Here is a 25,048-nt window from a genome sequence, read left to right on the forward strand (position 1 = left end):
TGCCGGAACGCCAGTCATTCCGAACTTGCGGCTTGCGGTCGCAAAATGGCGATCTCCTTGCTCGCGTTGATGCGAATACTCTTATTACTGTCGCTTGCAAGTCTTTCTGCCAGCAGACAAGGGCAACTTGTCGAACTTGATGAAGACAGCTGGCACCAGCTATTAGAAGGGGAATGGATGGTAGAATTGTAAGTAACGCAACCAACCCACGCATTTCAATTTCGTACTATGGCATTTCGTTAACGTAGACCGGTTTATCGGAAGCTATTTCCTGCGTCCAAAAGTCGTGTGCTATCTGTAACCAGTATTGCCCGTGTCAGCAATATTTGCCCTAATGTAAGCTTATGTCTTGTAGAAATTCCTGCTCAATGTCCTGTCGAGTATACCGTTACATCGAGAAGTTCAGTGACATCCACCCAAAGACGTACGAAGTGTTGTGCAACTCATCGCTGCTTTTATTTTTTCCCAGCTTTGCGCCTTGGTGTCCAGCGTGTAAAGCTCTGGGGCCCATTTGGAAAGACTTTTCTCAATGGAGCAATGATTTGGGTGTCAAGATTGCACATGTAGACGTCACTATCAATCCTGGCAAGTAGATACATAATTTTTCGAAGGATTGTAATTTTTGGTTGCACAGTTCTAGAGCCCCACCCTTAACACTACCTTACAGTGTTTGTGATCCCAGTGCTGTACCTTAGTACTCTGAATGTGTGCAGCTACGTTATCCTAGTATACATAATTCTCCATGTTCACTTCCAAATCCCTGCATGTGATTTTCAGGTCTCAGTGGTCGGTTCATGGTAACTGCATTGCCAACCATTTACCAGTAAGCTCCATCTCCTTCTAATCAATCCTTGCATTTTGATATGAGTGGCATAGATGAAAAGAGCTGACATCTACTGGTGTACAAACACATTCTATTCTGACAGATCCATACATATAAACACAAACATGTTGTGAGTTGTATCTTGCAAGCAGCAAAAAAAAAAGAAAGGAAAAAAGAGTGAGTGAGAGGAAACGGATTGGTGCAAATAGTGCGTCTGAGTTTCTACCCAGTGCAGTGAACCCCCGTTACTATGGCCACCGTCGTTCCTGTGGATTTTGGTCATAAAGTGAATTATCATACTAATGAGAAACGCACCCTCCAGACTGACCGTTGCGCAGAGCAAGAGCTTCCATGGTTATGTTGATTTATTTTCTGAAGAAGGCTCTTACCAATGTCTACTTAGAGCCATTATCAGTTAATCATGTTTTCTAAATGGACAATAGCACCATCAGTTGTGCATTCGTTATAAGTGCCCTTCTATTGCTCAAAGAATAACAGTGCAACCTTGAGTGCTTCGCTTGCCTCCCTCGCAGTGACGTGTGGGGGCCCACTCAGTTCACCACAGGGCATCCCATCCGCAGCGTTATTGGGCGACCTGTGGGCAAACCCAATATGTCACTCTCGGATAGCACTGTCTGCGTCAGCAGCACTGTGTGACCTGGTCCTGTGGTCACTGCCTTTTTAAGCACTTCAGCGCTTTGGCTGTATGAAAAGTGCTATACGCGATCCCGAGGTCAACAACATCAGGAGTCATCCCAAACCTTGTCGGCCTACTTTTACACATGTTACCATCTCCCAGAGATACATGCTAGCGTCTCCTTGCAGCCAGTCTCAGGGTTAAGTGCTGCGGTTATAATAACAAGAGGATAATACATGTGATTTGACCCTACTCGTGACGCAAATCTCAGTCATTGTCGAAGAAGCAAATTGTCATACTAATGAGGTGGATTTACGTGGTGGCGAAGCGGTTCCCAAGAAAAACTGTCATAAAGCGAGCATGTCTGATTAACGGGGGTTATATCAACGAGGGTTCACTGTCTATGTGCAGTTTCACTTATTTACAAGTTAAATGCTTTCCTTGAGCATGGGGGAAAGGGGGTCCAGTACATTCATTTACTTTTATTTACAAATCTGGCACAAGACTGGGATCTAGTGGTTCTTTTGGCTATTATTTAGTTAGAAAAATAGGAAGTTTGTCACAAGCCAAACAGGGCCATTTGTATTGCCACAACATTATGTAGAGCCACAACATTTTGAACCCTTGCAGAACTTGAAAGTTAACCTGCACTTGCTAGGCAAAATGTCTAAACGTATACTTTTATTAGTACATGTTCTGTCATGAACATGTCACACATATTGTCTGAAACTTATTATTTTACAAAAGTGGCAATCCAGTAGCATGCACTCAATATCTCTTATTCCAGTGTGAAGGATGGAGTCTTCCGCCAGTATCGAGGATCAAGAGATAAAGAATCCTTCATCAGCTTTGTTGAAGAAAAGAAATGGCAAGGTGTGGAGCCAGTTTCTGCATGGAAAAGTCCACAATCTATCCAGTAAGTGCTGTCGACCATGGCTATTCCTGTTCCACCCACCCCTGATAAGTAGGTGTTCTGCAAGAAATCCATGGAACACGCCATTTAAAGCTCAGTCTGGAAAAATTGTGGTACATGCAGATTCATTATTTCAGTGTTTGTGGGTGAAAAGCCTGTGCAAATTGCATGCTCTGTACCTTCAGGATGTCATGATTTCTACTCGGACGTAGTTATAATAATCTGATCTGTACCCGCAAGATTCTCTGTATCAGAGGTTTCGATTGTCGTTCATGCAGTGACAGTTACCCATTCTCAGTGCGGATAATCTTTGGCAGTAGCACACAGTAAACTGGAAGGCTTGCACACTGTAGCCACGAACGTGGCACTTCCCTAGCACTAGATGTGTGTACTGACAGACATGGATCCATAAACTGCCATTTTTGCTATTAATTTACCATTTCCCTATGACTTTTGGTGTTGCCCTCCTTTTTTGCCGCCTTAGGCATTCACTCCTGTGCATGATAGGACACCTAGGATTCACTAGGAACATGACTGCGATAGTCTAGTGCTATCGATAGTCAACTATCTGAAAACTATCGTGGAACAGATAAAAATAGACAAAGAATATTCCTCACTCTTACAAGTTTTGTAATACGTTCAACCCCGGGCAGCTTTCCCTCCGATGCTGATCTTGAGCTTCTCATGCCGCTCAAGCCAACCGCACAAGGTCACGTGGTACTCTCTGCACTGGATTGACTGGCATTGCAGTCTCATGAATGTGTGCAGTGGTGGAAGTGCTGTGCCATCCTGCGCCGTAGAGGGTGTTTTTGCTGCATTTGCGCCAAAGCGTGGAGCAGGCAACTACATCGCGGTCCACGGCGGTCGCGCACGTCACGAGAAAACGAAACCCAAAGTAAACGAGGTGAACCAGTGGTTGACGAAATTTGAACATGAGAGGGAGCTATCGCAGTGACTTACTAGCCTGCTAATCAGCCAAAGCCGATGCCAGCTAGCCCTAGTCTAGCCCTAGCCAAACAGTCTCGGGTTGCACATGTGCACCGTCACGTTGACGTTTCAACACCTGTGCTGTTCGTTTTGTGTTATCGTTTGTGTTTTCCCCAAGCTCAGGGATATGTTGCCAACATCAAGTATACACCAACTAGCTTGCATTTTGCTTTTATGTTCATCGCAATCCACGCTGAGAGGCATGAGATGATCTTCACGCTAAGACCGCTTTTCGGTTCCTATGGGTAGCTCGGCGTGTTTCTAAAAATATCGTTTAGACCTATTTGGCAGTCATTCTAATTTGCTACCTTTGAGGATCGCTAGGCTCTTAGACAACGAAACACATTCCGTATGTGGACACGCAAGTTCACGCCTGCTGTGCACTGACTCCTCGGAAGCAGGTCAGGCTCATGGCTCCCCGATCTCGCGCCTCTAAATTGAGTGGAAAATTGCCCAAGACACAATGATACCGAAATCAACATGGAAAACGCCATTGCACATCATAAATTAGTAACCATGCACGCATCGGGCCCTCAAACGGTGAATCAGGAGCTGCGCCAAAACTCGATTTTTCCCGTGCCAATGGCTGCGCCAGAATGCTTCAAGGCACTTCCATCACTGGTGTGTGTGATTTTATGATGATCATCTTATTTCGTTACTTGTATTGCCTCATTCATACATTACAGCTAAGCGGAAAGAACTTGTGTCGCACATGAATCTGTTTTCGTTGTCACCGTGCCAGTGCGAAAATGAACACAGGAACGAAAGCATAGATAGTGAGAACCAAAACTAGCTATCGATGTTAAAGAAAAACTAAAGAACAGTACTATGGATAGCCAATTATCGTGAGACTGTCGTTTGTTTTTCAACAGTATCGATAGTGCTATGGACAGTGAACGATTGATAGTTTTTCGACACTATCGATAGTCGATTTATCGATAGTTTTGCATCACTACCGGCATGGCTCAAGCGGGTATAAGCAGCGCTTGAGCTGAGAAGAAAGCCATGGGGACTTTTCAATGTCACACGAAAATCGTTTCGTCCATCAGTCCGTGGTTGCTTTCTCCTGTTGCTTTTTTTTTTCTAAATTTAATTGTGCAGTGACAGTGCGCTGCACAGTGAAAATATTTTGCATGCTGACCCCTGATGGACAGTTTGACAGAGGAGAAAGAGTTTCGAGCTACGTTAAAGGGACCATGAAAGGATATTTGACAAGCCCATGATCATTTTTAATTTGTTCCCCTGAACTAAAGCATTCACTCTGTGAAATATGAAGTTGAAAATGGTTCAAATAGCGAAGATATTCTATACAGTAGAACCTCGCTATAGTGAACTCGCATGTAGTGAAGAAACGGATGTAGTGAAGGGAAATCTCGGTCCCGATTGAATGCCCATAGACGCCCATGTATTTGCAATCCGTTTATAGTGAAGACTTTTCTGGGCGAGAACCGGATGTAGTGAAGAAAAGTCGGCCGAAACTTCGAGATTTCCCCGAAAAAATGACTCGTTCCGCCATCGCGGTCGAAAACGGAACTCATGTGGTGCCGCCATGTTCCGGAAGTTGGGCGTGACCAATGACGTAGGATGAAAGGCGTGGTCATGAGTCATGACCAACCAGCCAGGCTCGCCATTTTGTTTTGTTTGGCGTTGTCAAAAGCACCGTGCATTGCGGTGCATTTTGAGCTTCGTAAGTGTGGCAATGCAATGCATGTCTAAGAGAAAGGGGCTCACTGTCATCGAAAGACAGCAGCTGCTTCACGACGTGGACACTGGAACACTAAAGCGCAAGGATATTGCGAAGAAGTTTGGAGTTTCAGAAGCGACAGGGTCCGGCATAGTCAAGAAGCGAGCAACTGTCGAAGACGCTGTTGCAGGTGGGTGCAGTGCAAAGAGACAAAGAATGAGGGCATCCCCTTACGAGGACATATGGCGATACGGCGAGGATATGGCGCTGTTCAAGTGGTTTGGTCAAGCTCGCGCAATGAACATCCCCATGTGTTGCTGCACCACCTTAGTGCACCACTTCAGATAGCACCAGTTCCAAATGTACTTGCTATCATATGTTTTCAAGTAAATAAAGTGTGTGTATTCCATTACAACCAATATCTGCCGCTTACAGGCATTCTGTGGGTCATACATGCCAGAAAAAAGTGAACTACTGATATAGTGAAGACCTTGATATAGTGAAGATGTTTCATGGTCCAGACGACTTCACTATAAAGGGGTTCTACTGTATTTACCGCGGGCGTGAACGGCAGCTGCCACAGCCCGCCTCCGAGGCGAACTGGCCGTGACATCATACACAGAACATGTTGCCGATTTGTGGACGGGCTTTTGCGAGCAAACTGCAAAATCTATAGTTTGGGACCGTCCGATGGCGAGGAATAAAATGTCAAAGTCGTTCCGTCAGAAAGCTCCGTCGCCGAGTCAATTTCTTTGGGATTTTTTTTCGGGCGGACCACAAAACATAGAGCCAAAATATCTATTGCTCCTGTGTGTATGCGTGTCGTGGTACAACATATATCTTTTCAAGGGAAATCGGTGATGGACCACCCTGCCTGAATTGAGATGGAATCACCCAGTGATAATATATTAGGAGAAAAGAAAGACCAGCTTATTTTTCTGTGCCCTACATCAGCATGGTATAGTGAGTTTTCATCTACGTCACAGTGTGACGTGGCAGTGACGTGGCATGCTCGTAAGCTCGTCCCACTGGAGGTCACTTTTCGTGCTAGCGGCATCGAAAGATGACAAACTGCGCTATTTTCCAATGCGACAACCATAGTTTTCATAAAAGAAAATGTGGGAACGACAATGACGAAGTATCTTCGGTATAAAAGAAGGGTACGGACACTACTGGATTTCAAAACACCATAACTAGGCTTCGTTTTTGAGCAAATGCTAGATAATCTCGGCAGCTGCACAGAAAAAGTGACTGATTCCGTTGACGTCATGTGAAAACACCCTATGTGATGCGAGGTTTTGAGGAAGGGTCATCGTCATCTTTACCTGTCACCCATTCATTCTCCGGTGAACTCTCTGGTGGCTAAACTGTCTCACAAGTTCGCCTAATTTACAACCTAACAAACATCCATATCTAGGGAATGCTATTGATTACTTTTCATGTATACACTAAAAATAAATGCGCTAACACGGAATTTTAAAAAATAACTCGTCGTCGTATCCACCACAGCCCCCTTTCAGAAAGTGGCTGCACTTGATTGTAATACATATACAGAATGTTGTTCTACAAACCCTCACAATTTTCGAGAAGCTTAGTAATGACAATCTGCCTAACTCCAATCCATTCGGGTGTATCGCCCACACTTCTTTTTCCTCCAGCTTCTCCACTGTACAGTGGTTGCCACGGTGGTTACAACAACAAGAACTTTATTTTGGTATTTCTGCCACGGTGGTTGAGGGCAGTACTACATATAAAAAATGTGACGGTGGCTTCCTAGCTTGTGTTTGAGTGCACATTGTTCCTTTAATGCCAAACAGCCAGACCACTTTGAGTTATTTGGTTTTGTTCCATTTTGTTTTATTTTTTAAACACACATAAAGCTGATCTCGACTTGGATGTCAACAAATGCTTTTCCTCATTCATTACTAATAAAAGGTGTCTGTTTGCTTTTTGTGTCTTCCAGAATGTCTCTGGTTGCCCAGTTTTTCAAGCTCTCTATGGCTGTTCGGGTGAGTAGATTTTCTCTTCAGCATCGTCAGAACATGGCATTGTCACAGGTACCAGCATTGACAAATGGCAATTTTCACTTGTTGTTGTCTATGCTGCAGAGCTGGTGGAGGTGTGTCCTATACTAGAAGTAGGGAGGCAGAGCGGTGTTTAAAAACGGGAGTCTGGCCATTAGGAGGAGCCTAAAAAAGGGACTCGACCTGTCAATCAAACTTGAGCCCAATTTATTGGTTGTTGTTTTCTATGGGGGCCGACATGACACCAAAATTTCCTAAAAATGGCGGTGTTGCTTGGAACAGTGACACGAGAATTTTGTGACTTTTTTTTTTTTTTTTTGTAAATTAGTTCAATTTTGTTCTGCAAGCATATGTTCTTTTGTAACTTTCTCGAAAATTACCTTTAAGTCACGCTTCAGTGTCGATTTTTATGTGAAAAGAACGTTTTGTCGTCGTTAGGCCTAGTAAAAACAGTGATCCCAAGAAAATTGTAAGAAGAACGCAACTTATGCATAAAACTTCACGTTGTATTACTGAATTTTGTTCAGAGGCACGTCTTTGCCCCTTGTTTATTCCATCTACTTATGATTCATAACTAAAGGGTCAGACCGGCAGCCGTCTCGTTACCAAAAAGCGGCTGCTACCGAGCATTTCTGCCGTTCAGCGTCTTCTCGGCATGCCTCTCTCCATACAGGTGACGGTGATGAAAGTGTCTGCAAAACCCATTGTTTTAGTAGGTGGCTAGGGATATCCATTTCAATCCCATCCAATCCAGTTTCCCGAAAATGGCGGCATCCAGTGAATACAGGTGAAACATAGCTTGGATAGCCTCGGATTAATAGTGATTAGCCAGAGAGCTCAAAAAGTGGGTGGAGGTACAGGTATAGGAGAGTCCCAAATGGCCAGACTCCCTTTTTTTACACGGCTCTGTAGGAAGGGAACCATTATCTCCCTAGTGGTATAATTTTTTCCCCTAACATTGGAGATAATTAATTTTGCAGTTTTATAACCTGTTTGATGACCTGTAGGGTGTGGGCTTTGCAGTTAACGCAAACATTTAGTAAGCCAGTTTCTCCAAGAGCACCATTCCATCCGGGTTTTTTGTACCTGCACAGTTTGTGTTACCTTCTTGATACTAATGCGATCATTCGAGCTCTGGAAACCTTACTGGCAGGGTGGCTTCAGGTCAGGCAGGGAAACCTGGGAGATATATTGCATTTTTTTCAGTATTTTTATGCAGAAAATCATGCACAAGCAAGTAGCATGGTGGCTATTAAATTTGAGATTGTCAATGTGGGGCATTTATGATGGGAGACTGGAAGCACTAATTCTTAAAATTTCATGTCTGTGAACTTTCCTATTGTTTGACCACACAAATTGCTGTGTCATAGGCCCTCATAAATGATTTTAAAAGTACTGTTCTTGCAAGTGTTGGTAGGCTGCAGGGGGTGAGTGAGTATATCTGAGCGACAGTGATCTAAAGCGAGCTTCTCCTAAAGCAAGCAGGCATTAGGTGAAGCCGACTTTCGGAATGGTGATGCGTAATGTAGCCACAAGTTGTCCTGATATGTTCCCTCCACGTGTTCTGGTCGCTGTTTTCCGCCAGAGCGATGTCACACAGCTTCGCGGTTTATTGTTGCGAGGGGGGTAAAAAGGTCAAAGCAGAGATAAGGTTCCGGGCCGTTCAATAGACCCTTTTCAAAAATGAGCGCCACCTGTTGCGCTTTCGTCGAACTGAGCTGCGCCAGCCATGTTGCGGGAGAAGCCGACGCAGCAGCAGACTGCAGACTAAATCAACCTATGAGCTGTTGTGAATTTATCTTTCCTTTTCTCCTCGTTGAAATGTGTGTAAATTAATTATGTTTTCTTTTCAAGTGTTTATTTGTTTTGTACTTGACAATTAGAAAATATAGGCGACAGTGTTTGAAAATCAAAATGTGTCAGCTTAGGCTACACAACAAAATCGACCCACGTGTCCTTGAAACTGCCATTTGCCAGAGAACTTGGTTGTTGTTCTCGTGATTTCTGTTTAGTGAATCAGCGATAAAACTTGGGCGTGTTGGTAGAACACCATAAAAAAGTTAAAAACCCCAGTGTTGGGGGTTCAGGGTTGTGGACAGTGATGGGAAGTAGTTAACTACATGTAGTTAAACAACTAGTGAAACTACTGCATAGTAGTTAAAAAGTTCTTAGAAGCTATCTCTGGGAATGTAATTATAACTAGTAGTTAAACTACATTTTTCTGCAGTTAACTAGCAGTTAGGTTACTTCGGGCTACAACTACTTCGCATTTTATGACTTCTTCTCCAACCTGCTTCGGAGCTCTCCTCAAGGTTGTTTTGGATGGGCAAAACTAAATTTTCTGCTGTGTGCGTCACATGCCGGTATAAGAAACCGACAGCACGGTTAACTGGAGAAAAGGTGGATAGTCTTTTATCTCGGGCAAATGTCTACGTGAGCCGTACTCGCGGGAAGGGTTGCACTTGGTCGGCACGCTCTACAGATTTCTAATTTACACCTCCGGTCGTCACTAAAAAAGCTTGAAAACGTAATCATACGTAAAACACAATCAACGTAATAGTTAAAAAAAACTTAATCATATGAATCAATATAAATGCCTGAATAATTAAGCGGGAAAAAAAAGCTATGAAAACACAGGGCATCGAATACTCCAGCAGTTCTGCCTCATGTAGAGCACATCGTCCTGTTTATACGGTCGGTGTACTTTAGGCTGGACAGCGGACACCATGTATAGCAACGCGCACAAGACGCCGAGGTAGTTAAAATGTAGTTAAACAGCGTTGGCAGTAGTTACAAAGTAGTTTTAACCATTGGTGCTATGATGTAGTTACACTAGTAGTTAAACTACAAAAAGTAGTTGCTGCCCTGTAGTAAAGATGAGCTTCTGTGAAGCAACTATGCCACAGCAGACCAAAGGCACGCACGCCATCATGAACAGTGCATCTGAGCCAAATTGATCAGCGACACGTAGGGGTCATATCCTTTTTCATCCTTTTTCTTACCTTCATAGCACGATGCCTTGATGAAGTACATACCTTGCCTGTATATAATAATGTTTCTTTGTTTGTTTGTAAAGAAAAACGAACGAATTAACTCACTGTTCATAGTGTAAAGTGTCCCAAATATGCTCCTGTCAAAATCTGAATTCTCCGAAATGTGAACACACAGGCTGTGAGCCAAATACTATCTTCACTCCCCTTGTGTACAAACTGCTCAATGTAAAAGTTGCAACTTGTGAAATTTCGCTGTGACAATTAGCGAAACCACGCCATGCTTTCTTCCGAAAATTTTGGCAACTTAGATAGATCGGTCACCCATCCAGCCACGAGGAAGAAGAATTTGCACTGATATGCCGAAAAAGAAAATTAAAAAAAAAACAAGCACGTATATCATGCGGCGAGCATTAAATTGCGTACACCGTTCTTGCCGCCCGTAGGTGCGTGCGTGTGTCTGATGCGCTCCGTCTCCCGCAACATGGCGGCCGCCGCTGCCCACGGCCGCTAGGTGGCAGTATTTCGAAACAGGTCTATCGCTCCACCACCACCACCGAAAGGAAAGTCATTGCTTGCATTGTGCTACACGATATAAGGGAGTTCGTGGTGAGGATCGCCCTCCCTTTTCGAAAGACGCGGCAGCATGACTCTCGCGCTCTCGCGTCACGGGGGAACGACCTCTGTCGCATCTTCGGCTCATTCTTATTGCCACAAATCATCATTGCGAAACTTCCAGGGCAAGCACGGTACATCTCATCCCGGCGCATGCTGAACAAGAAGCAAGAAGCTTCCAGACACGTCGCTTGCTCTCTGGCAAACGCACGTGCTGTTTCTAGACTTTTCGGCGCGACGCTTAAATGCTTGTGCTCTCCAAGCTGGAGCATTCATTCTTTGGACTCACTTGTGTTCAGAGAGCTATCACTCTTGTGTTTTGCTACCAAGCAGTCTAATAAACCGTTCGCTGTTTATTCGACGACTCGACGACCCATTTCGCTTCGTGACAGTATCATCCGTAAAGGCAAGATAACGCGTTCGTATCATCCGAACTCTAATACATGGGAAAAATAGGCATTCTGGCCGGGACCGGAAAAGAATTTGTATCATCCCGAAATTCGTATCATCCGTGATCGTATCATCGAGATTCTACTCTACCTACAAGCTACCTAGACCTAAACCACAGTAACATACCTAGTAGCATCAAATTACATGTTACCAAATCCTGAAAATAAATTATAGCTTCACCAACTCAGGTGTTACAGGACACGTAACAGTCCTGAAAGGTGGCCAATTACGTGTGCCTACATATTTGTACGTTGGAGACCATTTGTAGCTGTCCCCACAGGTGTTGTAGAACCAATGGCTACATCGTATGTGTGATTTAGCTGCACTCGTAGAAGCAAAGAAACAGGTGAAACATACTTGAGGATGGAGTTGTAGAACTTAAGGCATGATGGTGGCAGCTACACCAGAGTCCCAATCTGCAGCTTGGCAATATTCTGCATCACGCAATAGCTATCGCTTACCCCTTATTCGTCAAAAGCTTCTAGACAAAGTCTAATCGCGACATTTATTTACAATCCTGGCCTACGAAAATGGCCTTTGTGAGCAGTAGTGTGTTGTTTCGAGTGTGCAGACTCGAAAGATGCTATGGTGTGTCTGTGTTATATGAGAGCAATATTTTGGCTGGCCAACTGATGCCCATTGTGAAACTCACCTTCAACCAGTGCGCTATGTAACCCTGATGACTAAAAATCATCTTGGAAAGTTGTTCTTGGAAGAGCTGTTTCTTGTCTTCTTTTTTTTTTTTTGTCTTTTTTTCTTATTCCCTCATTTCTCTCAAATGTTGAAATTATTATCTCTGACCCACTGTGACAGTGCAATGGACAACCATTTTGAGAACTTGGTCAGTCTCAAAGTGAGCAACTCCTGTATTACATAAGAAAAATGGGTGCTGTGAATGTCAATGAACCATAGTGACACCATTTTTTTATTACAGTGATACCTGGCATGTTTTTCCGGGTCATTGTTGAAAATCGTGCATTGGCAGTGCTGTTCCTTGAACATGTGGTGGAGTTGTGTGCAGTTGGAATATATTTCCAGGGCCTTCATACCACCCTCGTGGATAACTATGGCATCCCTTACTGGGGCTCGTACATCTTGTTTGCTCTGGCCACCATTGTCTTGGGAGCCCTACTGGGTTTGGTAAGGATGACACATTCTTATAACACTGTTGTAATTTATTTATTGTAATATGCCGAATGGCTTGCATGAGGTGCTGCGCAGGGACTGAAACTGGAGCGGAACCGCTTGGAACCCAATTTTTTTCTAGAACCGGAACCGGAACGTACGTAACTGCAATTCACTATCGGCAATTAACCGAAACTGTAACCTGAACCGAAAAATTTGATTTTGGTTACCGGTTCATATGAATTGGTTCAAGTGTGAAAGCAAACAACTTTGAATGTGATATTTGTATCGCTTTACATCTCTGACTAGTGGTGATGTACGTGCTTCTGTTAAAGTAGATCTCTTCATCATGTGTTTTTCATTCAGAAGTTGTGTAGACAACATACGATCTTATGCGCTTGGACCCATAATCGGATGACATACGCATCATATTTATATGTATTGCGTACATCCCTTTTGCGAACTTTTTAATGAACTGTATTATTGCAAGCTTTGCACGTTGTTTCTCCCCACATATGTTTGCTTAACCGCTGAACGCACACAGTTTTTCTGGCCTTGTAGCTAGTTGCAGCACGAGCGAAATGAATGTCCACAAGATAATAGAGATATAAAGAAGAAAGAGTTCACTCTTTGTTCGACCTGACAAATGACACTGCACTACCCTTTCAGAGTGCGCTCCCCTCATTCCTTCTCCTCAAATCCTCGCAAGCTCGCGCTGACGTCTTGAGACTATGCTCTCTGCATAGCTCGGAATGCCAAGGAGTTTGGCGAACACTTTTCTTCTGAGCTGCGTTTGCACTTTGTAGCTCATTTTCGGCATTCACGCAGCCTGCAGATACACCCTAGGGAAAACAGAAAAAAATACTGGTTCAACTGTTTGGCTACTGGTAACTGCAACTATTAAAACGGCGAATCCCATAACTGAAACTGCTGTCAGAGCTCCGACACTGAACTGCATAGATTGAGAAGTTACCCGTCAAAAAGAACTCGTTACCAGTTAAGTTACTGTGTGCAAGATGCAACTAAGTTAATAACGAAGTTCTTCAGCCTGAAATGTAACTCGCAGTTACTGAGTTACTTAAAAAAAAGAACGAGTTACTTCCAAGTTACTTCGGACACAAAATAGCATTACGCAGGTGCAGCGCACGTGAGCAGTTGAGTTAGACCTTGAGTTGCCTGCGGAGGGGGGATTTATTGGCAGAAAAAAAGAAAAAGAAAAAATGAAAGGGAGGAGTGCAACACGCTTAGATCGTTTTCGTTTATGTCCAACAATAGACCTCTCCCTGTTTGTAAGCAAATGACGTCATAGTGTTCGACAGCGCCAAAATTTGGTGGAATTGAACTACGCTCGAAGCTGGAGCTGAACAAAGTAGCGCCCGAAAGCCACGGTCTTAGGGGATTAAGATATGGTCCCTTAAAGCTCGCTCCTACTTTTCTTTCAATGAGAGGCAGCGAACAAGTGCCAGTTCGTGGAACCCAGCCCTCTCCTTCCCATTTGTTTCGGCAGTGTGTCTACCAATGTCATGATGACGTTTCTCTGGTAGAGGTCTATTCGAACGCTTCGCATCTTACTCCCTGTGGACGCACAATGGTTCAGCTTCATTTCAATGGCAGCGGTTCTTACTTCCTGAATAAAATACTGTCTGTGATTGAATATCACGTTTTATGGCAAAAAATGCCATGAAGGAACCGGAGAGAAAGCAAGAAAATATGTGGACGTGAGTGAAAAGTAACTTGGAACTTAACTTAAGTTGCTTTGGCAAAGTTACCTGAAAAAGGAACGAGTTCCTCTGAAAGTTACCACAGCGCAAAAGTTCAGAGTTAAGTTACAACTTACCAAAAGTTAGTTACCAAAAAAAGGAACTTAGTTTCAGTAACGAGTTACCTCGAACTTTGCTGAACCGCAACCGAACCGATATTCGTTTCGGTTTCTGTCCCTGGTGCTACAGAAGGCCATGTACGGTAATTTGGAGTTTAGAGGATGCATGTACAATATAGTTTGTTCAGCTGTACTATCCTTCATATGTGCCATTAACATACTAAGGCTAACCTGGAAATGCTCCTTGAACTTTAGACCTTAGTTTCATTTGAATGTAGGGATATCATACTTCAAGAAACCTGTGCAAAGAAAAAAAAAACGGTCTTTGTTACAGATGATGTCAAGTATGATCAGGACATTTTTTTAATGCATCCTCATAGGATGCATTACGATGCATATTTGTCTGTACATGTGTACGTTAGTGAGTCTTGGTTTTCCCAAGTGGCGTGATTTGGAAATTTTCTTTGCCTGAACATTTTGTAATTAAATTGGTGGATTCATGTGTCATCTCAATTAACTTTGTTGGGCTAGGGGAGTAATCCTGCTGCCCGTCGTCATCCATGCCAATTATCACAAATTCCTGAGTTTGACAAATACTCAGCCCCTGCTTTCTTCTGTATTGTTTTATGCTTTTTGGTATGGAAGGCCACCTTATTTCCTTGCCTAGTCTACATGTGAAAATTATAATGATAATAATATTTGTTTCCCGTGCACTAACAATCATTATAATTATTAAGTCTGCCTATAAATACTGCAACATGGGCAAGATTAATTGGGATCTTCTTTTTCAGCTGATCGTGTTCATTATCGACGTTGTTTTCCCACCAAAGCCTCCAATTTTCCCTACACAAGCAAAGGGTGACGACTTGTCCAAGGGCGACGCACGCAATTCTGAAAGTGGCACAAAGTCTGTAAGTTGTCCACAGGATAGCTGTATAATTTTTCTAAGTGCACTGCATCATTCATGATATGGAATGTCCATATAAGTTGCCTTTCGGTAAAATGTGTGCTCTGTGGCAGTGACTGTACTTCTATGTGGAAATTCACAAATGACAACTGTCTTCTTTGGGCTATGATGAACACGATCTTGAAAGCACATCTTATGCTAGAGTGTTAATCTTTCATGAGCACTTTGGTTGGCTATTAGTTGCACTAAGTGCCACAGCCGAAAACTAAAAATATATGGAGGAGAATTTCACTGCCCGTGTAAACAGCCGCAACAACAGCTGTAAACAGCCTTACACAAACGTTACAGTTGGTGTCCTTGTCCTGTTTATTTCTCATATGGCTGTAGCAGGCCACTGAACATTCTTGACATGTCACCTTTCAAATCGGAAGATCTCTAGAAGGTAATTTTGGTTAACCTCTCTGCATACAAAATTAAAATAATGGTAAGTTCTTGCTAGGTAGTTTTGACAGGAAAAGATTAGCGCAAAAATGGTCACTGGTCGTTAAGTGGAAAAATTTCACAACAAAAGATTGCGTATAATCAGGCACTAAATTGCATACGCATGTCATGGTTTGCCCTTAAACTTGAGCATTCTGTAAGTATTTTTTGCAATGTACTGTTATTTCTCTTAACATAAATGAGGGTCAGCTCTCTGCAAGTCGGGCGGATTTAAGGGGATATAGGGGGCGGGGGGGACGACCACCCCTCCCAGTGGACCACGGCAAGTCATGTATGTCTTTCACAAGAACGAAATTTTTCTGTCTCTTCCGAAATTTGGCATAATTATTCTCTGTGTCCCTCGATTGGCGTATAGTGTCACAAAAGCAACTTTCTAGAAATCAAGTAGCGTAATCTTGCTACCATTACGGACAGCCGGGGAAGCCGCCTTCCTCGCACTTTAATTTCAAGTTTGTTCACCAACTAGACAATTGACACTTATTGTGTTTGGCAGAATATTTGATTAGTGCTGACCCGGAGCGCTCGCAACAGAAGGGCAGGAGAGCGCGTGGGCGTCTCGTAGCCGACTAAAGCAGTTGGAGGCAAGCATTCCCAATCTTATTCGCTCATGCCAACCATCACTGGCTCATGATGGCACAGGTGCCACAAGGAGAGGGCGGGGCTGTGAGGACGGACATGGCGTAAAAGTATTACCTCACAACTACAGGCCTTGAGATTGCGACTTTCTTTTTTTAATATTGTGGAGCTGTGCGAATATTCGAATATTTTTTGAATAGTTCTGAACCGAGGTATCGGTATCATCATTCTGCAAGTCAGCTTCGCCTCATTACGTCTAAGACTTTGATGAAACCCACATTACGTTACCGCCATTGTTCTTTTGGTGTGCGGCTCCATTCTGCAAGTTGGCTTGTCCCCATTACACTCGAGTGTTAGGGGAACCCCGCTTTACACTGTCCACACTTTTCTGTCACTAAGTCTACAAATTTTGTGACCTCGTGGACAACACTGTACCCGGGACGTTGCAGGTTCCAATAAATGTACTTCCAACTTCCAGAGTTATGTTCAGTAACATATGGAAATATGTGCAGTTTCTAAAAAAGTACAGGAAATTCACTCTGTAAACATAGAAATGAGTAGATGCACACAAAGCAGGCTGCATGAATCATGTTGACTACCTCTCAATGCAGTTCATCCCACTAATGCAGTCTACTATACATAACACAGAGTGACCCTTCCATCACGATAAGTTACGCTGGGTGAAAAGGCTCACACGTTAGGAGCAGAACATCATTTAATGAGCACAACACCACAAAATATTTCACCATGAAGTATTCGAAATTATTCAAATTTTGCCTTTTCTGATTATTCAAATTCGATTCGCAGTGTAAGTGAAATATTCGTGAACTATTCGACTATTCACAATGGAAATTTTGCTATTCGCCCCGCTCTAGTATATTGGATTTTGAGATCTGGGATTTCGAACTCTGGGATATCGTGACATACCCCTCGTCCTCTTTTTCAGGATGCTAAGCACCAAGCTAAATATGAAAAAAAAAAGCTCATTAGTGCCATGCACCATGGGCGTAGATCCTCCCAATCATACTGTGTGGTTCAAATTTTATCTTTTTTCCTTGAAATAAGGAGATGTGTCCAGGTATAGAACACTTATGTAACAAAATAGACCATGCTGCGGGGATCCGGAAGATCTAGAACACTTCCTTCTTCACTGCCCCCACTACCAACCTTCGAGAACCACACTTTCAGTCTCTCTCTGTCACCTGGACTCTCGCCCTCTCACTATGTCAAAATTGCTTAGTCCATGGCCGAATCCAGCCCACCAACGCCCTGCTCTACAGGCAGTTTTGAACGTTTTGGACACCGTAGGACTTTGGTCCTCATTGTGAGACATTATTCCATTTCACCACATTACCGCCAGTACTGGGGTAGAGCATAAGTCCGCTGTCCTCTCTCCATCTGTCGACATCCGTATGCTGCTCATAGGCACAGTTGCTTAGTGACGATATCGCAGAATTTAAAAAAAATGCCCAAGTATTGGGAAGGAACTTTAGAGTCAGGACGCTCGTATGTCTCCGGAGACAACACATTGAAGGAAGGTTTTTGGTTGAAGGAGGTTTTTGATAATTGATTTACGTACTGCTTGCGACGCGCTTGTCTGAAATCAGCACCCTGTGGTTTATCCCATCTCAAATCTCCAGGTGTTGCAATATGATTTATTTTGAGTAATACACACGTGCAGCATATGGTCTTTCTTTAAATACAATGTTGAAGCAACATTTCTGAGGGCAACCAAAGAAATATGGGCTGCAGAACTACTGACAGGCGATTCCAGACAACAGTGTCGCAAGCAGCAAATATCTGTAGCCAATGGCAGCACAACAATTTTCAAGACTTATTTCAAAATTAAAAGTCTTCAGAAAGCAGCCATGCTGTTTTGTGAAGTGTTTATCTGAAGCCATGTTGTTTCTTTTTCGCATTGTTTCTTCTTCTGCTTCTGTTAGTGTCTCCCCCCCCCCCCCCCCACATCTGCACTATCTACAGCCTGTTGTATTTTCAGCACCTACTAAAGTTTGCTGGAGAGATCAGAAATAAATTAGGTGCTATCAGAAGCACAATTACATGATATAGAAGGGTAAAATGCACCTGAAGCAGATATATATACTCTATGTAATTGCAAACTAGTAGATATTTGTCAGAAAGGAACTCTTGACATGACCAGTTTAGATTGACCAGGTCACATAAAAAGTCTGCTAGATACTAATTTTGCAACAGGCTGTAAAATTTTACTTCAGTGCAAGAGCACACACCCAGGTCAAAATGTTGGTTGATGACATGCGCCAACATCATTATCACCCCCCCCCCCACCCCCCCCAAAATTAGCTGGCTCTACTTCCCCTCATGTGTTCAGATGTTTGCGAAGTGTACTGTGTTCAAGGGTTAGTTTATTTGGTTGCAGTGTTGGTCAGTGTTTTCCGCATATGTATGTTTCTAGTTCACAGGCACATACCAGCTTTGTGGAATGCTTGGGACGATAAAATTTCCGTATGAAGTGGCTTGAACGTTTCGAACAATATGGTAAAATTGGGGTAGCTTGGAAGGGTATCATTTGAGTTGATGTCCTCCAGGTCCTTGAAACCGTGAAATAGTGTCTGTAGTGTAAGGTATGTCGAAAAGGTAACAACGTATCACAAAAAAGCATTGTGAACAACTGAGATTAGGGCAGCCTAATTACAATAAACTACAGTAAGCATACTTATATTTGTGATGTATTAATTTTCACGGCGATAACTATATTATCTTGATGCATAGTACTCACAAATAAAGTGTCACTGATTCTGGAATAGGCTGCTAGAACAAACATCTTTATTTGTGCTGAATCTTGTGCTCTGTAAGCCAAAGCCAGCCCTGCTTGGACATGCCCAGATAAAATCGTATATTCACGTTCTTCAAAGGCTCTTATTAACCACGTAGTGTGGAGGGGCTTGATGGTGGCCGGCTTGAGGTCCACCTTGACACGGGAAAGAAAAAGCTGTCCATTATTCCTTCTACATGTGTGGTGTACCAGTTCGTGCATTTGTCCCGAACAATTTTTAAACACGTAGCGTGGAGGGGCTTGATGGTGGCCGCCATTAGGTCCACCTTGACACGGGAAAGAAAAAAGCCGTTCATTATTCCTTCTACATGTGTGGTGTACCAGTTCGTGCATTTTTCCCGAACAATTTTTAACGAAGATTTAGCTCCCTTTTGGCAGAAATAACTTTGAGGCACTTTGTAAGCAAATTTGCCTCGTTAATTGTGAAATCAAATACCCAGGAAAGCGTTTAGAAACAGGCAACTTGAAGATTCACGAAAAATCGTCCACGTGAAGGAAGATATGTTTGATTAATATGTCAGTGTTCGGATTTTGACTTGGTTCCATAACATTCTGCATTTTTCTTTTAGGATGAAGAAGAAGACCTCGTGGACGAGAACTCTGAAGAGAAAGGCGAGAGCTCAAAGGTACGTGGACGAATAACATAACGCTTGCATAGTGCTACCTAATTTCTCCATTCGAAATATCGGCATCTCTCATACTAAGGCTGTTCCCTTAACGTTGGCTTTGCGATTGCACACACAGGCCATTACGCTGCAGTTCTTCATATTTTTCATCTTAATGAATTTCAACGATTGATAATGTCGCATTTGCAGCGTCCACAGACATCGGCTACGAGAAACAGTTTGAGGCAGCCCCAGATTGGTGAATAGGTATCACCTGATATTGAAGTACTATATAATGCATTTGAGACAGGTTACTAGTTACTACTAGACCTCTTTTGAAGAATAACAGCAGCTCTTGAACAGTTTGGTTTGAACTATTGTAACCTGTAAGAACATCTGCACGATGTACGCCATCTGTTGTCCTTTTCTCTCTCTCTCTCTCTCTGCGTTGTCTGCTCCTCTGCCACTACCCATGGGGTGTGTTAAGTAGTGGCTCGAATGCGCAGGGAGCGTGCTCCTTTTTAGTAAACGGAATCACTCCTTTTCCGGATCGTGGTACTCTTGGTGCACGCTCGCGCTCCAGCTTGCACGTCAAAGCAGCGTAAGTGCTGCTCTGGCTCCGTGACGTATGGAGGAAGTGGACGCCACAAAACCAATTAGGCGCCTTGGAAACTTCACCAGAGCCACCATCGCACTCGTGGCTCTGAAAGACTGTTCAGTTGAGGCACCGGAGTATGAAGGACGGAGCACACCGAGCGCGTTGGTTAGAGCCCCTACTTAACGTGCCCATTGCCTCAGCGTGAGTAGAGCGATCAGAAAGTGAAAGCTGTGAAGGTCCCATTGCTATCGCTGCTGTGCGCAAAGCCTCGCACCCAGCCAATTTCTGTGGATGCCTCGTTTACGTTGTAGTTTTCCGGGATAAACCAGCCTGCATCTTCAATCATGAAATGCACATTGCAGCTGTCTAGCCTAGTTGCTTGTGCTCGCAGGAGAAGGTGCTAGGAGATGGTGCTTGGCGCAGCAATTTTTGAAATTAGATTGCTAAAAAATGGCTCAATGTATAGCAGAGCTATTACATATCCGAAACATCCAAGTCACAAGCTTTAAAAAAAATACATACTTTCTACAAGTTTACTATTCACCTTACGGTCCTTTTAGTGCCTGATACTCAATTTTTAATCAAAAGTCATAATTGCATGCATGCCATGTTCATTAGCATACACTCTTCGTAAACAAATAGTTTTGAAATTGGCATTATACGCACTGGTGAAGGTAATCACATAATGTGAATTGGTATGGCATAGCCGCTGTCGTACGTGCGATATAGTTAGCAATAGCATTCCTCTATTCACGTTAAAAAGCGTGATATTTCTTGCTCACTCACAATAGACGAGTTCAGAAAATCCCAGAGTGCTTAGCATCGCTTTGAACTGTGGGAGTTTACTAATACGAAAGAAACGGGTGGCCTCCAAACTGTTCCGATTTCTCCCCTACCGGTCCATTGTCCACGACGTGTCAAGGTCAGCGAAAGCGAAATCTGAAGGATTATTCTTCGTCCCCCCGGTCAGCAAGCGCCCAGGATGCAATGCGTGCGCAAAGAGCACTGGGATTTTCTGAACTCGTCTACAGTCAAACTCCTTTATAGCGAACACCTTTTTAACGAAAATACCACTACAGCGAATTTTTTTACAGTCCCGTTGGAGCCCTATAGGTCCAATAATGGACATCCTTTTTAACGAAAATACCTTTACTGCGAATTTTTTTCGCTGTCCCCTGAGTTTCGTTGTAAAGGAGTTTGACTGTATTGGCGCAACCTACATGTTTCCTCAGTCGTGATACTATTATGTACTTACAAAGAAAAAACATACAGACTTTGAACCATCTCTTGTGTGTCAAAACTGTGTTTTTTTTTTTTTTTTAACTGAGTAAATTTTGGAGATAAGCTTAGTACTGTTTGTTTCCATGGTTTCCTGAAGTCCACACTAGCAATCATTGAAGCTTTGACATGAGCAAATATTGAAAATTTTAATTGATTAATATTTAATTTATTAATTAATTTTAATTCTTATTTCGTGTTAGTGCAGCGAAGCAACTGTGGCTATGAGTGGCATACAGATTTGGATAGATAGAGAGAGGATAGCAGGAAGGAGTTGGGGACAGAGGGGGGGTTAGTATGGGTCCTGGGCTGACTTCAAGGGGAACTGTGCCGATTTGAAAATTTTAAATGTTTGATCAAATTTGTGTAACCAACAGTTAATGCCATGAATAGTACACACTCATAATGATGGTGAGAATGAACGTTTACTTGTGTTTCAAATCCATTATAATTACACAAATGAGCCTTGCGTGCACCGCACTATATCACATGTTTAAAGTATGGTTTATGGAGAAGAAACAAAACCAACAAGGGATTGCGAATTGCAAAAGTTTCGCATAGCTAACTAATTTGAGAAAGTATGCCAACTAGATTTCTAACTAAACCACAGAAAATGTGTCGAAATCAAAAGCTATAATGAAAGGACTTAGGTAACGACTGCTAAAATATTTGCATGTCCCTTGCTTTTACTTGTTGACTTATGACATGTTGATGTGAGTAGTTGTTTTAGTATTTAGCGTGTGGTAATTTCTTGAGTACTATTTATTAGTTCTGAGAACCGCTGATTTTGCATACTGGACGGTAGAACATATGTATAGAAGATATGCATATGGTGTAGCTACTCAGGTTCAGGTACATGACATATTGCCTGCCTTTGTAAGCTTCCCTGTTTTGTGAAGTATTTTAATGCCAGGTCTGCCAGGTATTTGAGAATGCAGCTTTAGTGTGCACGGTGCCCGAATACCTGATGCCTTTAATGCCCTAAACTGTAAACATATTTCTATTGAGCTTTAGCTTGCACTGCCTCTGCTTGTCATATCTAATGTTCCTATTCAAACATGGCAGCTTTGAGTATGACACAGGATAGGAAAAGATAGGCTGTCCTTGTCACTTTGCACCAGTTCACTTCACCATTGTCCTTGTCACTGCTGTCACCTTGGCTGCCAACCAGAGTGATTTGGAGATCCCCACCTTCTTGCGTATGGCAATGTCCTGTCAGGGTCAGAAGACAGTTCCTGACCTTTGGCTGGAATGTGTCATCTGTAGTCAAGAGCTGAACATTATGCTGACCATTGTCCTTGGTGAGACATTGAACACGCAGTGGCTGAGTTTATCAGGCAAGTCCAGGATCTCACCATTGTCAACCCCAAGGAGTCAAAGAGGGCACAACACAATATCTTCAGGTGGTGGTGGACAGAGGGCATGGCCCGGTGTAGGTTCCAGCAGGACCAGGAAATTATAATTTTGTTCTCAAATACCTGATGCACCTGTTATACACATTCCAATTTACATGAAGAATAGTATTCACACATGACATATCAAAAGCACTACAGCAATAACAAAACCTTTCTGGATTTTAATAGACATCGAGAATGCAAATATAATAGACTCTCATTAATTAAAACCCCGGGGACTACAGACTTTTTTAAAAATTATTGAATGTTTTTGAATTGGCAATGTTTTGCCTACATATATGCTGCATGATAAAATTATGGTTCCTTATGTATGTATCTGCACATATAAAGCGCATTTTTCAATGTTTCCTCTACTGTGTAAATGTACCTATTGCAGTATCATCGACATCCTCACTTGAAGTTGAGGATGACATTCAGTACATCCGTTACTCAAACGTACTCGCAGTTGAAGACATGCGTATTGAAAGATGAGCTCTTGCAACAAGCCTGAAGTGGAGTGTTCTGTTCAGCTTCAGTCACGCAAAAATAAGTTCCGCTTCCATAATGTCGGGAATGGCCTTCATTTTAATGCCGTACGTGATATCAAGCGTTCGGGAGATGGGAAGTTGCAAAAACCATGCAGGTTTTAAGCGATATGAGTAGGGTCCAAATTATTGGATGTGGAAATACATTGGTTCTATGGGGCGTTTGACGGTGCCAGCAGTTTTATCCAAGACTGTCCAAGATCGGTCAGCGACTGTATTTCCCCCGCGGCTGCTTTGCACTTCGCTGGCTTTGTTTTGCCGCTTCCTGCAGGCACAAATACTTTACCAGGGAGCGAAAAGTTCTAATTAAGTGAAAGTGACGTTCGACTTAAGGAGTTTATCATTACATTGACAATATAGCAGGCCAAACAAAAATTCGAAATTCTGGAGTTGAATTAACGTGAGTCTACTGTAACTATGATTTGAATTTATGCTGTTGACTGCTTTCTCACAGGTGCTCTAAAAATTCTGTTTACATTTAAGCCGCCTTCAATCATTGTGTTTTGAGATATGAAGGTCATGGACCTGAAAGTCATCTCTGTTTTTGCACAGTCTTTTTGTCTCTGTTTCCTGATCTCATTCAGGAATGCTCCACTCCATCATTTTTGTGTTTCATCTGTCTAGGAGGAAGAAGTAGACGATGAGAAGAAAGACACTGAAGAAAGAGGCGACAGTGCCGAAGTGCGGAGACGCAAAGTGCAAGCCCCAGAAGGAACTTCAGCAGATTAGTATGCTGCCTTGCCTTTAGCTTTTTTGTCTGATTACCTCGTCCATGAAATTTAAAGGACAACAAGTGCACACTGTTTAAAGCCATTGTCCAAGCATTTGTATAGCTCGAAACTTCTATGTGATCTTACAGCTCTTGCCTGCACAACTTGGAGCTTTTTTGTTGTTCTGCACCCACCTTTAACTAGGAGTTGTGACTTTTTCCTTATTGTTGTGAAGGACTTGTTATGCTTTATGAATCCATGATTGTATATAATTTGCTACTTTAAGAAACATGGAAGATAAATGAAACTGTTGCACTGTCCGATAAAACGGCAAGAAAGCAGGCAAGCTGGTTCAGTTGTTATCTAGACACACTGTGGGCAACTTTTGAGGGTCCATGTTTGCTTCAGTGGGGTTCAGCTAACTGCTGTGACACTGTGCCTGATGGTACGGTTTCACTGAAGGTACATGTGTGTGCTGTTAATGATATACAATAATTTATAAACTTGAAAGTTGGTGCTTTAATGACAATGTACAAAAAAGAACTGGCAAGTGCTTGGCCTCTGAGTCACACAACATCACCTTTCTTTCCTCCTATTTCTGCTAGTACCATAAATGTACAAGGTAATTCTATAGTTTAACTAACTAGTAAAAACATTTTGCCTATAGCTCTCTTGTACTTGCAGAGAAAGCCTTCAAAATTCCAAAGTTCATTGTCTTTATCAACGTGTAAAAAGCATCTTGCATGCACACACCATTTTATGGTACGTAATGTTGTGATACTGTACTGAATAGCAATAGCACTGAAGGGGCATTTTTCAAAAGTGTGCTAGTCGATCACATAAACATCCAAGACTTTGCCTTATGTCCAGACGTTGTGACCGCTATGTCTTCGAAATTCTGCAAGAACAAGATCTTTTATCAGATGCATCCCTTACTTAAAGTTTTAAGCTCTTGTCCAGATATTGTACAAGGCAGGTGTACAAATGTTGCACCATGTGTGAAGATTTTATAGAAATGTTTTTGTAATAAAGGGGAGATTTGTACTTTTGTA

The 25,048-nt window shown here is 42.8% G+C and overlaps 1 protein-coding gene across 1 annotated transcript; it reads left to right on the plus strand.

Annotated features, from left to right (window-relative positions):
* LOC135396635 (thioredoxin-related transmembrane protein 1-like) lies at positions 1-25,048 on the plus strand. Its single transcript, XM_064627709.1, has 9 exons — positions 1-188; positions 470-585; positions 778-823; positions 2,248-2,376; positions 7,008-7,053; positions 12,162-12,263; positions 14,859-14,978; positions 19,436-19,492; positions 23,911-25,048. Exons 1-9 carry the CDS (start codon positions 46-48, stop codon positions 24,013-24,015), a joined length of 864 nt encoding a protein of 287 aa, XP_064483779.1. The 5' UTR covers positions 1-45; the 3' UTR covers positions 24,016-25,048.

Source organism: Ornithodoros turicata, chromosome 6 (genome assembly GCF_037126465.1).
Source record: "Ornithodoros turicata isolate Travis chromosome 6, ASM3712646v1, whole genome shotgun sequence".
Lineage (NCBI taxonomy): Eukaryota > Metazoa > Arthropoda > Arachnida > Ixodida > Argasidae > Ornithodoros > Ornithodoros turicata.